At 44.4% G+C, this 15,917-nt stretch overlaps 1 protein-coding gene across 1 annotated transcript in view; it reads right to left on the reverse strand.

Moving 5' to 3' along the window:
• Window positions 1-15,917, reverse strand: part of LOC136445803 (uncharacterized) — a 38,374-nt gene that overhangs the window by 20,352 nt on the left and 2,105 nt on the right. The window contains exons 2-8 of the mRNA XM_066443944.1: window positions 5,716-5,999; window positions 2,701-2,861; window positions 2,127-2,258; window positions 1,563-1,647; window positions 1,040-1,137; window positions 562-677; window positions 72-199 (exon numbers count right to left, since the gene is read on the reverse strand). Coding sequence (XP_066300041.1) covers window positions 72-199; window positions 562-677; window positions 1,040-1,137; window positions 1,563-1,647; window positions 2,127-2,258; window positions 2,701-2,861; window positions 5,716-5,974 — 979 coding nt within the window. The 5' untranslated portion in view covers window positions 5,975-5,999. The remainder of the gene's footprint in view (window positions 1-71; window positions 200-561; window positions 678-1,039; window positions 1,138-1,562; window positions 1,648-2,126; window positions 2,259-2,700; window positions 2,862-5,715; window positions 6,000-15,917) is intronic.

Here is a 15,917-nt window from a genome sequence, read left to right on the forward strand (position 1 = left end):
GGCGTATCTGGCGTAAAAGCCCGTATATCCTTACCCGGTACGCTGGCGTATCTTGCGGTGTATATCCTTACCTGGTACGATGGCGTATCTCGCGGAGAAGCCCGTATATCCGCTCTCCCACGTCGTCCTGAACTTGACCTGTAGTTTGATCTCGCTGGCGCGGCTGGTGTAGACCTCGGGCGCGATGCTGCCACAGTGTCTGCAGTGATTCAATGGGAACAAATCTTAATTGAGCAAATCTTACAGTAGCCTGGAATGCAGTCTTGTTAGCTCAAGTCTACGTGAACTTCGACGACAGCTTTCCCTAATAATTACGGGAAATCAGGCTGTCTACGCCCTACGCATGCAGAGCCTCCTTAAGCTTATTACTCTCCAAGCAGAGGTTCGGTTCCGGCTGGTGTTATTGTCTGGTTTTCTTTATGTCGCCAAGCCAAACGCGACATAAAGAAAACGGGACAAAATAAAAAGCCCGACAAAAACGCCTACGTCAAACACCGGTCGGAGTCGAACCTCTGCTTGGAGAGTACCTAATTATTGGCTGACTGGCAGAGAACGAGTCACCTGATGCCGTCCCCGTTTTCCGACCCGCTCACGGCGACGTAGTCAATCTCGCAGTTCTCGTCTTCCAAGATGTCGATGAGGTCGAAGGCGAGGCGGATCCTCCTGTCGTCCGGTGCCTTATAATGATAATAACGATTTTCATTGGTCAGAAATTACCGTGCAATCCAATGGCAGCGTTTCTAGTGCTGAATTGCTGCAGGGTTTACAATCACATGATACACATGGGCAATGTTAACAGATACATATTTGTGGAACTGTCACAAGGGTCTGGGTGGTAACCATTCGGCGCCACCTGGTGACCTCAATACGACCTTCCCCTACCGAAGTCAGGTACCGGTATTCACACCTGGGTAGAGTGAGGAAAGTCGTGTAAAGTGTATTTTCCAAGGGCACAGATCGGTGACATGACAGGATACGAACCCGGGACCACTTGGTTCTGAGACGAACGCTCTGCCGTTTAGCCACACTGACCACTAACCTTGATGGTCCACGTGCAGTCGGTGTTCTGCGGGTAGGGGTCCGGGTAGCGCGGGCTGGTGAAAGTGCCTGTGCGGTCAGTCAGGATGTGGTTACAACCTGCAGGGTGCAAGCGTGGAATTCTTTAACCAAATACAACTTGATGAACCAGAAAGACATCATTCATGCACCGAGAAGGCAAAAGCCTGCTTTAAAGCAGTATCTGTAAGCAGCGTTCCAGAAGTTGCAGATTGAAATAAATCGTCAAATTATAAGATGTGATCTATTTACAAACAACGAAAGAAAGAAAGCGAAGAGGAAAGAAAAACTGAATTTAAAAGATCTCTGAAGCATGTGAACGCTGTCTTGGGATGGGTATTCGGCTGTGGAGATGATACCGTGTGATTGGCCAATTCCTAACCTATCGGGTTGTAGTAAGGATGGATACACTACTATATACAGGACATTCAACGACGATTTAGTTTGTAGAACTAGAATATGCACCAACAAAGATTCGTACAGGGACATGTGGAATCTAAACTTACCTGCACACGGCCTGTTTCTGAGTTTGATGTCGTCAAGAGCGATGTCACCTGTATTCTGGGACTCTACCACAGCCTCCAACACGACCTATAGTTCGGGGATGCAAATATTACTTGGAAATAGACAATACATCCACCCTCTGGACAATCCTCATAATAAAATCGTATCTGATCTTTTTGGGGTCTTTTTTGTTTTGATAATGCACATATATGACAACATGTAAGGTACAAGGGTATCCAATATACATGTATATATGAACAAGAGATATCTGCCAATAAAAAGATAAACCATGACCATAGCAAGTCCAGAACACGAGATATAAAAACCGGAAGTTCCACTGCAGTACCATAGCAAGCCGATAGGGGGGCCAAAATCTAATTATTTCAAGGTCCTACAAAGACCTACGCACCAACCACATATAAAGATAATCCGCCCATGCATTAAGTTATCGTCCTGTGGACTGAATTTACTGTGGACACATTTCTGTACAATTCCTAGAATTCTTGGAGACTGCACACAATACTATACCATTAGGCTCGCCCCTCAGGCGTCGCCAAAAAGTGTACCTGAAAGTCCTCGTGTGTGGTGAAGGAGAGCTCTGCCTGGTTCCAGTAGCCGTACAGCAGTTCTCCCATCGTCCAAATCGGTCCCTTCAGCTCGCCCTCCGACAACAGGTACACGTTCAACAGGTTCTTCGCCTACAACAGAGGAATAAAAATGATAAAACATTGATATTTTGAAACTCGACCTTCTCTGGTAGTCTTAGTCGACTTTTTTACTTTCAAAATTATAGATATATTTTGGGAAGAATCTGTTAAAGATGAACTGAAATGAAATCAATCAATGAACATTCAACGAAAGGAATAAAATACGCCCCCGGCCGGGGTAGTTCAAGAAATGACGCATTGTGGTTGGTCACTTCCTAACCAATCGGAGAACAGTATATCGTACCACGACCCTTGAGTTGAAATAAATTTGATGCCCAGAGATTCGTCGGTTCCCAACCAATCCGAGACCAATAGATCGTCCCAGGATCCTTAAAGATAGATTTGTTGCCCTTGTTGTGGTTGGTCGGTTGCTAACCAATCGGGCACACTGTTATTGACCTGTTCCTGGTATATCATCTAAGTATCGACTTACATCGAAGCCCAGGTCAGCAGGGTAGTTCTCGGTCATGTGGTACTGAAACGTCAAACACTGCTCAGCCTTGTCGCCTAGCGGAATGACTGGGGACTGCAGGCGTGCGACTGGCCGACCAACTGCTGTGGCGGGAGATTCTATGGCTACGTACCAGCCGTCACCTGTAAGGTTCAACACAATATCAATGTCTGGATATATATGTGAAAACCTGTAAATGATGCATAACTGAACACAGGCAAAAGTGCAGACAGTTTACATCTATCATGCCACCTCACGGTCAAGAGTATATTGAAAAAAAAAGTTTATTGTTGCACCCTTAGCTAGAAGTAACAAGACAACAACAGCGTATCAAATACTTGGTTCTCGACTTAAGCTCAAACCTCTGCCCCGGTTCATTGATGTCATTTGGCCCCTTCTTTGATAGGTGAGGTAAAGCTAGTTGTAGTTCAAGACGGCTTCGCTACGGCTTACGTTTTTGGTCAAACACACCGGGTCACCCCGACTCTTCTCAATAAGTGTGTTGGGTTCTTTTACGTGCAGAGTTTAAGTTCCCTCATACACGGGGCCTCCGGCTTTATGACCCCTCCGAAAGGACGACAAATAACCCTTCTTTTTGATGCCATATCGATGTCATCTTTGTTATAACTTTTCTGACGTCTGCAAGAGTGTTATACAGCTTAACGGTGAAGACCTTCCCTCTGCAAATTACTCAGTGTATACTACATTTGTATTTCTCCTGCGCCCACGAACTCCTCGCTTTCAACAGTGCATACGTCACCAGTCGGTCACCCCGAATGGTCCTAGTTATAGATGAGTTACCCTAACCACCATCGCCGCAGGCGCGAAGCCACAACACTATTAATACCCTTCGTCTCCACACGCCTTTCCGTGCCTCCGTGAAGCCCCTATCTCACTGCGCACGTTGGCGGCCTCGCTGCGTCCTAAACTGGATGTGAATATCATGCAAAACGTACAAATATGCCTAAAAAGACAACTAAACACACAAAGACTTGTTTTTATCGATGACATTCGTTGAAAACTCTGTCAAATTGCCCAGTTGCAGCGAGGTCGACAACGTGTTGCGGATCCAGTGAGACAGTGGCTTAAGACAAAACACTATAAATACCCTTCGTCTACACACGCCTGTCCGTGCCTCCGGAAGGAACTTCTATCCCACAGATAAAAACCTGATCCTAGTCGTATTTAGTCTAGGTAAACTGCTCGCTGAACCTTTTCACGAGACTGACGTCATTTTTTTAGACTCTACCAGCCTCTGCGGGTCGCTGGGAAAATTGTAGAAATTAGCCAAATAGAGAGTTAACTGTATGAAGGGAGTCGGCTATGGAGATACGATCCAATATTGCAGATGGGAATGTTATCCTCCATGGCCAAAGTCCCCCGGCAAATGTTCTCTCTATAGCCGACGCGGTTAGTCTGGTAGAGACTATCATTTTTTGACGGTCTGTTAGAGTACGCCTACATGGAGTCGTGCTTTTTAATCAGACTTGCTTGTGGTATACGATGTTATCAACCCCATTCTAAAAAGAAAGCTATATGTCGCCAAAAACAGTTATTCAAGCAACTGAATATGATTTTGAAACAGTCAGACGTTCCAGACAGCATCCGTTGCCTTTCGTCAGTGACTGAAAAGCAACATGTCCTGTTCTAGCCGTATTTCATTGCCGCAATTTTGTTCTACATTGCAAAACGCGATTGCCAAAAAAAAATGATGTATAACCATATAACTCTGCAAACGCCCTTTTCTTCCATGTCTTTCCTACGTTCTTTAAATGTTTAAATGTTTGGCAGTCTCCCCTTCCTGATCCCTGTGAAGAATGTGGATCCTTTCCCTATTTGTTTGAACCTTTGTTAACTCAAGTGAAGCTCAAATCGGCCTGCAGGCCGCTTTTCATTGAGGTCATCAGGGAAGAGGGAAGAGGTAGATAGAATATAACAGAGATACATATTACATCATTTAAGTCGTAATAACTCTATCGACATAGATCATTACATATACATGGTATAAAACATATAGTAGAGCGAAAGCTGGTTATGTTCTATGTACGTACGTTTTGGTCATTTCTAGATCTGTTAATTCGAGAGTCAGATTCGGAGCCGTACGTGTGTCTTGGTAGTCTGTTCCAGACAGGTCCGCGGTAGGCTATCGATCTTCTGAAGGTCTCGTTTAGTCTTCTTTCTCTCTCCGTACATTTTTTTTACGAGTGCAACACTCCTTCAATCTCGTCTTCACCCCTTCTCTTTTATCAAAAACATTTGACGGCGCATTAACTTACGCGTACATCATCTTAAAAAACTGCTTTGCGTTCTCTCTTCGTCTATACTCCCAATTCTCGTCTTTTGCCCTGATCTTCGTACATAGAACAAGTCATGTTACTTTGTCTTTGTATCTATTAGCAATGAAACAAGTCATTACATTGGGTCAGCCAAGGCAGCTCTCGCTCGTAACGGTTTATCCACAAGAATACAGACGAACATACAACTTTGATTATAGACCACACGTTACTACAGCGGTGAGGATGAAAGACTAGAACAACTGTATTGCCACATTCTCCCGCTGAGTTCTGTCCCACATTCGGTCATCCAATTACGACTATCCAAACTAACACACCGAGGCTTAGCGCAGGGCCTGAAGCAGGAGATTTACACGAAAAAATACTTCACGTATCAAGCGTCGTAGGGAAAATGGGCTCCGAATGAAACTCGTGTGAAATTTCTTTAAAACTTGAACAAGTTCTCTTATTCGAACATGACCGGCTATTCCTATAGCTATAAATGAAACGAGGAGAAAAAGAAAAGTCGGTGGCAGGGTCCGGTGTCGCGCCTGTGTGTAGATAGGTTTAGGGTTGGGGTTGAGTAAGGATTAGTGGGTCGTTATTCTATATAGCGCGCGTTAGTCCAAATCCACCCAGACTTGCTTGAAAATTGTTTAATATTCCGTTCAGTTTCTTGATAGGATTTCATTCACAAAATGAAGTTTGTGTGGTAGTAACTTACTTGTTGCTAGGGTGTGGTCCGTGCTTGGCAACGTCGTCCAATAAGTGTCCCCAGTTGCGTCCCATCCCTGCAGGACGGACCAGTCCAGCGTGTCGTCCTGTCCCTGGGTCCAGGAGCACAGGCTGTTACCCTCAAACGCGCAGTCAGCAACGGCAGAAGCGTCATTGTCGGCGTCGACTCGAAATCTCTGCCTCGGATACGCATAAACTGATGACGTGTACACTAGGAGTAAGAACACTGCACCTGTAGGTGCCGCCATCTTGTTCGCAATGTCGGGTTGATTCCTGCAAAGTTAAAAGAGAACGTTGGACTCTGCTGATGCACAAATACGAAAGGCGATTGTCCTTCAGCGTACACAGCCTAAGTGTTCTTTTTGCTTCGGTGCCTTCTTGAAGTATTTAGCCTTACCAAGGACAAATCCTTCCTTGAACTCGAAGACGAATTTGTCAAGGTCATCACGAACCTTTGGTGTTCTAATGACAAAGGCATGGACGCTCTTGTTTCATGTAAACCAGACGTTGTGAAAAACAGTTGTCGGCTTTTAGATAAGGACACAAAGGAAGGGCCAAGTCAGACAAAAGTCGGTACAGCTGATTTACTATACTAGCAAGAGATTAAAGCACTGGTCCAGCAAAAAACAGTGTCAGCTTTTAGATAAAGGACACAAAAGAAATGGCCAAGTGAGACAAAAGTCAGTGCAGCTGATTTGCTATACTAGCAAAAGCACTGGTCCAGCAAAAACAGTTGTCACCTTTAGATAAAGACATAAACGAAATGGCCAAGTGAGACAAAAGTCAGTACAGTTGATCATGCTTTACTATACTAGAAAGAGATTAAAGCACCGGTACGGCCAAAGTTTATCTTCTGGATTAGATGTTTTAGATTTACATTATTTGCTGCCTAATGGCAACGGCATGGGCGTCAAGTTGTTTCATGTGAAACAGACGTCACATAAGCGTTTAGGTAGCGACATGAAATCAAGGTCCAAATGCGATCAAGAGTCAGTTGATCAATCACTATAGCCGCGAAAGCCGATGTCGACATACATAGTTGACCATGGCCTTCAGACCTACTCCAGACCATGGTTGGGACTCAGTCGTGAGCCAGGTTATCTGTGGTTTCTAAGTTGCCTACTAGTCTTAAAAAGTCGTGTACACCATCCGACTATGAATTCTAACAAGTCAAACTCGGGAAAGTCATGTTTTTCTTAGATGCGATCAGAGGAGCGAACTGGACCTAGAATAGGAAGGATTCCAGGCTATTCCGAAGTCCCAACCCAGCGCAGACCTTGGTTGGGGAGTGGTGGGGAGCGAAGCAGTGTGAAGGTCCTAATGTGTGACAGGTGCTTAACATGATTTTAAAGAACTGGCCCACCAAAGGTTTATATACACTTGAAAGTTCATCTGTGTTGGTAGAAGTCATTCTGAATGGAGTTAAACTGTAAACGCCAACACAATAAATAGGACTTACCCAAATTTTCTTACCCTAAAAGACTTACCCTAAGATAACTGTAAAGGTTTATATACATAACGTTATCACTAGAGGTTCTGGTAGTGCTCGAATGGCCTAGCAATGCTGAAAATGGCGATTGTGATGAAAAACAGAAGAACGAGGACACCAAGATGACTGTAAACGAAAACTTGTACTCCCCAAGCAGGGGGGGGGGGGTGTCGGCTGTTTTTTGACGTTTTTTAGGCGTTTTTGTCGGGCTTTCTACTTTGTCATCTTTTCTGTATACTATAAGCCACAAAAAAATGACAAAGTAGAAGGCCTGACAAAATTGCCTAAAAACACCTCAAACACCAGCCGAAACCCCTCCTCTGATTGGAGAGTAGAAAAATTGCTAATCAAGAAACGAATGCAGCACCGTACAACATAGTTTGCACCATCTGTTCTAAAGGCGAACTGTTACACGTTGCTAAGGTCAAGGCAGCTATACTTTCCAAAAAAAAGAGCTTCATCCAAAAAATTCAGCAAGTGTCATAACAAAGCAACCACCACCACATGTTAGGGCAAACGTCAAATTCAATCGTTGCTTTCTAGTCCATCTTTCTTTCAACAGTCGTCATTTAGCCTTAGTTTACATTCTGGATTGGTGACAAAGGGGTGCGATTTCTAAACTTTTGGCGAAAACAAGAAGTACAAAGTAGAGCGCCGGGATTGTATGTGAAACACGAGCCAAATGAGAACAAAGTTACATCAGTTCTCATTACCATTTTGTTTTTAATCTAAACTTTTAAGGTCGGGAACTGCCTTTTACAACGTCATTTTCCAGATGATGGAAAAACAAAGTTTGAACGTTCTTTAAGTTTGAGCAATTTTTGTTGTAGTTGAAGACATTTCTATCACTTTGGTTTAAAGTTTAAAACAGGCTGCTACTGGGCCAAAACACCAATCGAACTGCCTACATCAAAAGCTCTCTGCCACAAAAATCAGAACCATAGCATCTCCAGGACGAAAGATACCGAAACCGGAAGTTCTGCTGCAGTGCTAAGTATCCCTTTGTCCCACTTTACAGGTACCTTTCTTAAACCAGCTGGGTGGATACCTGAGCTCCCCTTCTATGACTCACTCTATCCAGTTTGGTAACGATAACAACCGTCATCCTTTGCAGGTGCATCAACCAAAACAGACATCCGATATTTCATCATCTAAATGGAACTAGAACATCAAAGGGCCGTTACGTCAGGGAAGGCGTCAAACGCTCCTTATCAAATACATACATACATGTCAAAACAATTCATTATCAAAACTATACATTGCTTAAGTAATACATCATCGAAGCCGCGTATTGAATGTTTAGGTGGAAAGGATTCTTCAAATATTCTGTTCAAGATAACGTCCGAAGTTAAATCCGTAGGCTCACATTCATAACTGTTCGCCTTTGTCACACTTAAAAGCTCTGTATTAGTGTATATCTAGTTAACTGTAAGCTTTATTATCTCCATGAAAAAAATGGAGTGTGTCTGTGTGTGTGTGTATATGTGTGTGTGTGTGTGTGCGTGTGTGTGTGTGTGTGTGTGCATGTGAGTGTGCATGTGGTAAAACTACCTTTGGCGTAACACACCAGCTTCGCAGGCACGCGGCGCGACAGCAGCTGGTTATATTACACCGAACGACTTGTGCCACCTTCACATATCTAACTGATGAAGGCGCCCCTACTACATTTGATGACTGTTAATATCATATCCACTTTCTGTAGTCATGGTAGCCATTCCTGTGTTGACAGACTGGTATACAGGACGACACAGATCCGAGAAATCAGAGTGCTGAATGTGTCCGACCTCCATATAGTATATCATTTGGGTCAAACATGGAACAGGTCCCACCTGTAACACGAGCAGGTGTTTTCGTTCCGTACATTCGATGAACGGTTTTGATTTTGCCGGTTGAAATTTCAAACAGTTCCAAATATAGCTTCGCTTTGGCAATCCTGTAAGTTAATGTGAACCATACAGTTACCGATATGCGTTTTTAAACGGTAGAAGGATAAACTTGGCTTTACTGGATCTAAACAGCCTTGACCTGAAACACTATAGCAGAACGCCTTACACAGTTCAGTTGAGAACATAAGAATGGGGCTTTTGTAAAAAGGAAATCGGTATATCTGGAAAAATATACACTGATGTCAGGGGATAGGAATCGGGTTCTACAACGTGACATCCTCACATAAGGACCGATACAGCCAGTGCCAATATGTATATCTAATATCATCTGCCTCATTCGTGATATGTCATAGAGATGTTACCTTAATTAACATTAATCCGCTGGGTCTCATAAATCCGCCACTTTGAAAAACAGTGGGTTTGAGAGATCTCTAGTGTAGCACTCCCCAGGTATGCACAGTTAGATATACAGGAGTGTATTATATTGAGGGACGTTGGGTTGGAGATCTGTTTGGAAGTTTATTTTCAGGGTGGCGGAATTATGTACCCTGGTGGAATTATGTTAGTAGATGTTACAAGTTCACTTCTTCTCGGTCTATCTTTTATCGTCTTGCTAATTTAGTATCACCGTCCATCCAAATTCTAACTCTAACAAGACACTGCTGTTTGATATATTTTGTTAGCAGCAAGATCAAAAATACAGTTCTTGATTGGATGACATCGTCTGGAGGCCAGAAATTCATGGAGAGAATGCGAGACATAAGCAAGACAAGAGTTCCACGACCTCATATCTCCATGAACAATTCTATTCATGCAGATGACTTACACATTTGCATGATATATGCTTAATCATCAACACCTTTATCTAACTTACATGTTGCAATATTGACAGTCCTATAATTTTGCCAATTAGATGAATTATGGTGCTTTGCATTAATTATTAGGAATTTATTTGCATAATTGGTATATGTTGATGATCCACTTTCCATAAACTACATAAGTTACATGTATTTGAGTCTGATTATGGAAAACACTGCAAATATAGATTTTCCTCATTAGCTATGCAAATTAAGTCCTAATTAACATAATTTGCACTTCATTGTGTACATCTCTGTCTAAGCTACCTGTATACTAAATATCATGGAAATCCGTCGTTCCTTTGTTTCAGTTATTATCCTTAGAAGATTCTCACGATAACGCCCCTGCAGTTCCAGAGCAAGCTGCTAGGGGGTCCAAACCCACACCACGTCACAAGCTATCTGCCACCAAAAAAATCAAGACCATTACCTCACTGAGCATGGCGGCTTTCCCTTCGAATTACGGGAAATAAAAATAGGCTACCTACGCCTTACGGAGCATGCAGACCCCCGTAGAGATCTGTTTGGAGATTAGGAAAATGGAAAAGACTTGTATTTCTCTCCCTCCCCTAACGATGTTTATTTAAACACGACTCGAGCAGAGCTATGCGGAACGCTTTTCCGTTTCAGAATTTGGTTCGTGGAAGGTAAATATTTTCATTTTCAGAAATAGAAACGAAGAGGAATTCTTACACTAACTTGAAGTGGCCTTGTAGCCTGAACCTAGTCTAGCCCCAGTTCGCTCCTGGTCTCTGTATCTGTATCTATATAGCCGGTATAACCGCCATTCGGCGTAACACACCAGCTTCGCAGGCACGCAGCGCGACAGCAGCTGGTCATATTACACCGAACGACCTGTCACGTCTAGCCTTCGCATATCTAACTGCGTGCATTGTTTAAAGCTTTCTAATGAGGATGCTTCCACTGTGCTTGGTTGTAACGAGTTCCACTCTACGATCGTTCTAGGAAAATACGATTTTTAAACACATCAATCCTCGGTTGGAAAGTCTAATACAGACTCTACCAGACTGACTACGCTGAGTAATGCTTCGGTCCCAATTCCGATCCGGGGCCCGGTCGGGCAGCTCGTGGGAACGAAAAACATGATATAAAAGACAACAAATACACAAACCGTAAAAGTATTACTTCTAACCACTTTTTGATATGCATTTTTTATCTTTCGCTTCCGCACACAGCCCGGCCGGGCCCCGGGTTGGAAATGGAACCAAAGCATAAGGCAGAATAATCTGCCAGGGGAGTTTGGCTACCTTCCCGTGGACTGACTCTCCTGGCCAATTGTCCCCTTTTTGCCGAATTATACGATCCGTACCCCCGTGGGAAGGCCTGGTGGAGGCTACGGTAGCCTCAGTGGCACCCATCCTAGTGTCGCCCCGGCCGGTTCGTTCCTCTGATCGCTTTTCCGTAGAATCTTCCGCAAGGGAAGCGTCACGCGTCAGCAAGCCGACACCAAAGGTTCGAGGCAATTAATTAGCAGCCTTAATGAGTGAGTCTCACTCGTTCGTGAGATCTCAGGCAAACAGGAGAAGGGTTTCACGAGTAAAGAATTCCACTGCGGCATCTGTTGATGTCTGGGCGTGTGTGTCTCGGTGACTCTTACCATGCCGGAGGTAGAGGTTACACCTATTGGAGGTGCAATGCTACATCATCTATCAATGATTGTATACAAATGTATATCATGTTATTACGTTCGTTCAGACCCTTGTAGTGCCTAGTGGCACATAGGGCAGCATGTTTCCTTGCTGTTGCAGGGTATGTTTTTACAGGGAGGAGTTTACATGTCCCAATAGCATCAGATAATGTCACGATCTTCTACCCGACATCTGCTTGGAGATTAGGCACGTCACAAGTTTGACCCCTACCCTGACCAGTCTATCAGTGGTAGTAGAACAGCTGGGCCATCATTGAGCATTCATGAGAAAATACGATACACACTCCAGATTTTGTTTGTTAAAACGTTATAAGCGCTGACCTCAGCCTATACTAGAAATAGAAGGAGAAAGTACAGGTGGAACCATCCATGATTTGAAACAGTGATGAGTCAATCTTATGGATTGAGTAACTCCGTTTCTAGATAAAATTGGCTAATCGTAAGAAAAATAAGACAATCAATATTATAAACTACCATCATACTATCATTACTATCATCATGAAACAATGCGTTGCGTGCAAAGCCACGTTCTAGATCTAGAGCAGGTGATCTAGAGAACAGGGGGAAGCGATTTCCCTTGCTAAGCCCAGAGCCTTAGTAATATGCTATCGTCATATTTTCAAACCGGTGGAAAAATATGATACGAAAGACAACAAAACACACAAAAAGTTGAGAAAAAAAATTCATAAGCATGATTTGTGTATATTTCTTCATACACACTTTCATTTTACCATCATTCAACTCATTACTCTAACAGGGTACATACTGGTTGAGCTTCAAGGTGCCTATTCAAGGTAAATATTTTTCGTTTCTGCAAACAGCCCGGCCGGGCCCCGGATTGGAAACGTGGCCATAGCATAAGGCTGTCGGCACAAAATCCGACGACAAAGAAAGGGCATGTGAACTTCCCTGATCCCGGCTAACGAAGTGCATATTGCAGGTGTCTCTGCCACAAGTGGGATTTCTTTACACGTCAGCGCACGAAAATACGCCGGTTATTAAGAACAGATAGCATCAAAGGCTCGGCAGTAAACCGAACAGGGTTGTGTAGCGGAGGAAAGCGCTACCGCACACGATTATTGTCCGCGGCCAGCACAAAACATGACCCTTGTAGAACAGGTTGTGTCTACCGTGTAAGTGTCGTCACAGTTACAGGGTAGTGGCATGCTTCTTCAACTTTCGCTTACTGGGCAAAGCTATGTGATGTTTTAGATTTGGCGTCTACAATATTGTTCCAATTTTGCGTTCCTGGATTCTACCTATGCTTTCCCCCAAACGTTTGTTAATACAAAGCATAACAACAGCTTGGTGAAAAAGGTGGCGGTCTTTCCTTGATCTAAAAGGACGTGCAGAAGTTCTGACACATTGTTTCTTAACATTCGGAATACCTCACTTTTATACTATTTTCTTCTTTCCTTTTTCTCTTGGAAAACCTCACTCACTCACTCACTCACTCACTCACTCACTCACTCACTCACCCACTCACCCACTCACTCACTTACTCACTCACTCACTCACTCACTCACCCACTCACCCACTCACTCACTCACTCACTCACTCACTCACTCACTCACTCACTCACTCACTCATCGACCGACCGACCGACCGACCGACCGACCAACCAACCAACCAACCAACCAACCAACCAACCATCCAACCAACCATCCAACCAACCAACCAACCAACCAACCAACCAACCAACCATCTAACCAACCATCCAACCAACCAACCAACCAACCAACCAACCAACCAACCAACCAACCAACCAACCAACCAACCAACCAGCCAGCCAGCCAACCAACCAACCAACCAACCAACCAACCAACCAACCAACCAACCAACCAACCAACCAACCAATTTACAAACCAATTTACAAACCAATCAACCAACCAACCAAGGACACGACAAAGGGATCGAGATTGCCCCTACCGTAACCCAAATCAGTGGATCCGTTCGTCCATTTCCTGGGTCTGGCAAGGGTAATAGACTCAAGCTGCGCCGGCGGTTCGAACAATTCCACATGCTAGGAGGCGACGCGGCTGACAAATTGTTCCGGGCAAAAGTCAGGTCTGTAATACACGACTCTCCGCGTACGGTTTGAGTTCGGGTTTCCATGGGCCACTTGCCACAGAACAAGGCGGAAAGGTATTCTCGGGACAGCTTAAGGCCACGGAATTCAGATGTATGCGGAAATAAATATGCATTCTCTGGAAACCTATTAAACCTGTTGCGAGAGTGCTCTGAAAACTATAGTGTTCTATACTTCTATTAGTAAAACTTGGTGCTCAAGCGTTGAAAATCACTTACTTCAAGACAAACATTCTGAAGTTTCCCCCCAACACTATATACTGTTTCTGTAGCCTTTAAAAAACTATAAGAAAGCTTCGAAAGCCATTCATAACTTCTCAAATTGTCCTTCGACAATCAACCTACAATCAAAATAGCCTCCGTTTCAGCCCCCACCGGGTGTATTTTCATCAACTACCGACAGCCTTTTCTGATGACTCTCTGGTGGTTTCTGAGATCTGAGGGCCGAGCGAGGGCTGCAAAGGAGGCTACATTGCAACTAGCCTCTGATCTGCCGGGCTCCAGTCGTGGCTGAAAAGACGCGGTAAACTGTATCTATCGGCTGGCCAACTCCCTCTAGTATGTTATCTGTCTCAGTCACTTGGCTTACTCTTTCCAGCCTCGTCTGGAGCCTGGTAGAGGCTACGTTGCAACGGAGATGGAAGCATGACCTTTTTAGCGGCGCTAGTTAGGGCGCTTAGACCAAACATGTAGTTTGGATGCGGTTTGTTGCGTCTCCGGTCAGATTAAACAGTAGGGAACGCCTGCAGACGGACAAGACTCAAGAGTGGGCTAGCCTCCGTTGCAGGCTTCTCCCACGGCAATTTTTCAACTTATCGGGGCCAGTTTCTTTGGCTGGGGGCCGTATCATGCTGCTTGGGGACCGTACAGGATCCCAAGCAGATACGGGCCCCAGCAGGTACGGTCCCCAAGCAGATACGGCCCCCCAGCCAAAGAAGATGCAGCGGGAGAAGCTTGCAGACGGACTGGGTGGGGCTGGGTGAATACGCGTAGGTGTGTGAAACGGTAGTCACATTCTTTTCCAAGGGTGTTCAGTCATCTAACTGTTACATGTTTTGGCCAGCTTTCTTGCGGTATTTTTGAAGTAGTATATCCACATACCCACGCCACCTAGCCTCCAATAGGCCTTACTACGAGGGTACGGATCGTAGAGTTCGGCCAAAAGAATGAATAATTGGCCAGGAGAGTCAGTCCACGGGAAGGTTACCCCCCCCCCCCCCCCCCCAGCTGGTCACCCCCCTTGGTAGCCAAACTCCCCTGACAAATTTATTCTCTTAATTAGCCAGCTTAGTAAGCCTGGTAGAGGCTACACACCACCCCCTGAACCAACTGACACCATCATACGATCCGTGAAATCTCTCCTGCGAGCCCCATAAATTACCACATATCTTTGTAAATTTCCTTTTTTTCCATAAGATTTAAGATTGAACAGGTTGAAATCGTTGCATGCTTTTAAAAACGCCATCCATAAAGAAATGAATATCGAGTGACCTAAGAGCGGACACGACCCTAATCTCCAAGCAGATCTATATATATCATTCAGGGGCAAGGCAGTATCAAAAGGGCGGGGCAGAGAGTATCCAAAGCGTTGGCCCTTTTGATACTGCCTTGCCCCCAATAGATATGCTTGGAGATTGAATATGACCCAGCAAATGTCCCGGCAGCCACCTGAGTTACTGGTTCCATCACATAGTGTCACCTCTGACCTTCAGAAGGGCTCGAAAATCACGCCACTTATACCCAAGCCTTTCCTCCTTTCTTTGATTAGCTGTATTTCATGCCAGCTAAAAGATTTAGGGTCAGAATCACCCCTCCATATCTGACAGGCCAATAAATGTTTTTACTTAAAGACGTGATTCGGTCCAACAGACCGTCAAATCGACTTCAAAGGAGCGGAAGGTTCACACTTGACCTTGGTCGTGACCTTGAAGACTTCACGGTCAGGGTCGAGACATCTTCAACCTTTCAAGACGGTCTGTTTTTCAGAACATGGCTCTTAGGATCACAAGTTTGACATGATGATAAAAGCAACAGTGTGATTGTAAAAACAAGACGTTTCGTCGTAAGAAGAAATATTTTAATCCAAAGTGATAACTGCTTCCTCTCGTATGCAACCTAGTGTCACCAAAATGAAAACAGATCTGCAGTGGATGTCACTCGAGGAGAGAAGGAAAATGTCCAGACTATGCATGATGTACAAAA

This window comes from Branchiostoma lanceolatum, chromosome 12 (assembly GCF_035083965.1).
Source record: "Branchiostoma lanceolatum isolate klBraLanc5 chromosome 12, klBraLanc5.hap2, whole genome shotgun sequence".
NCBI classification, from domain to species: domain Eukaryota; kingdom Metazoa; phylum Chordata; class Leptocardii; order Amphioxiformes; family Branchiostomatidae; genus Branchiostoma; species Branchiostoma lanceolatum.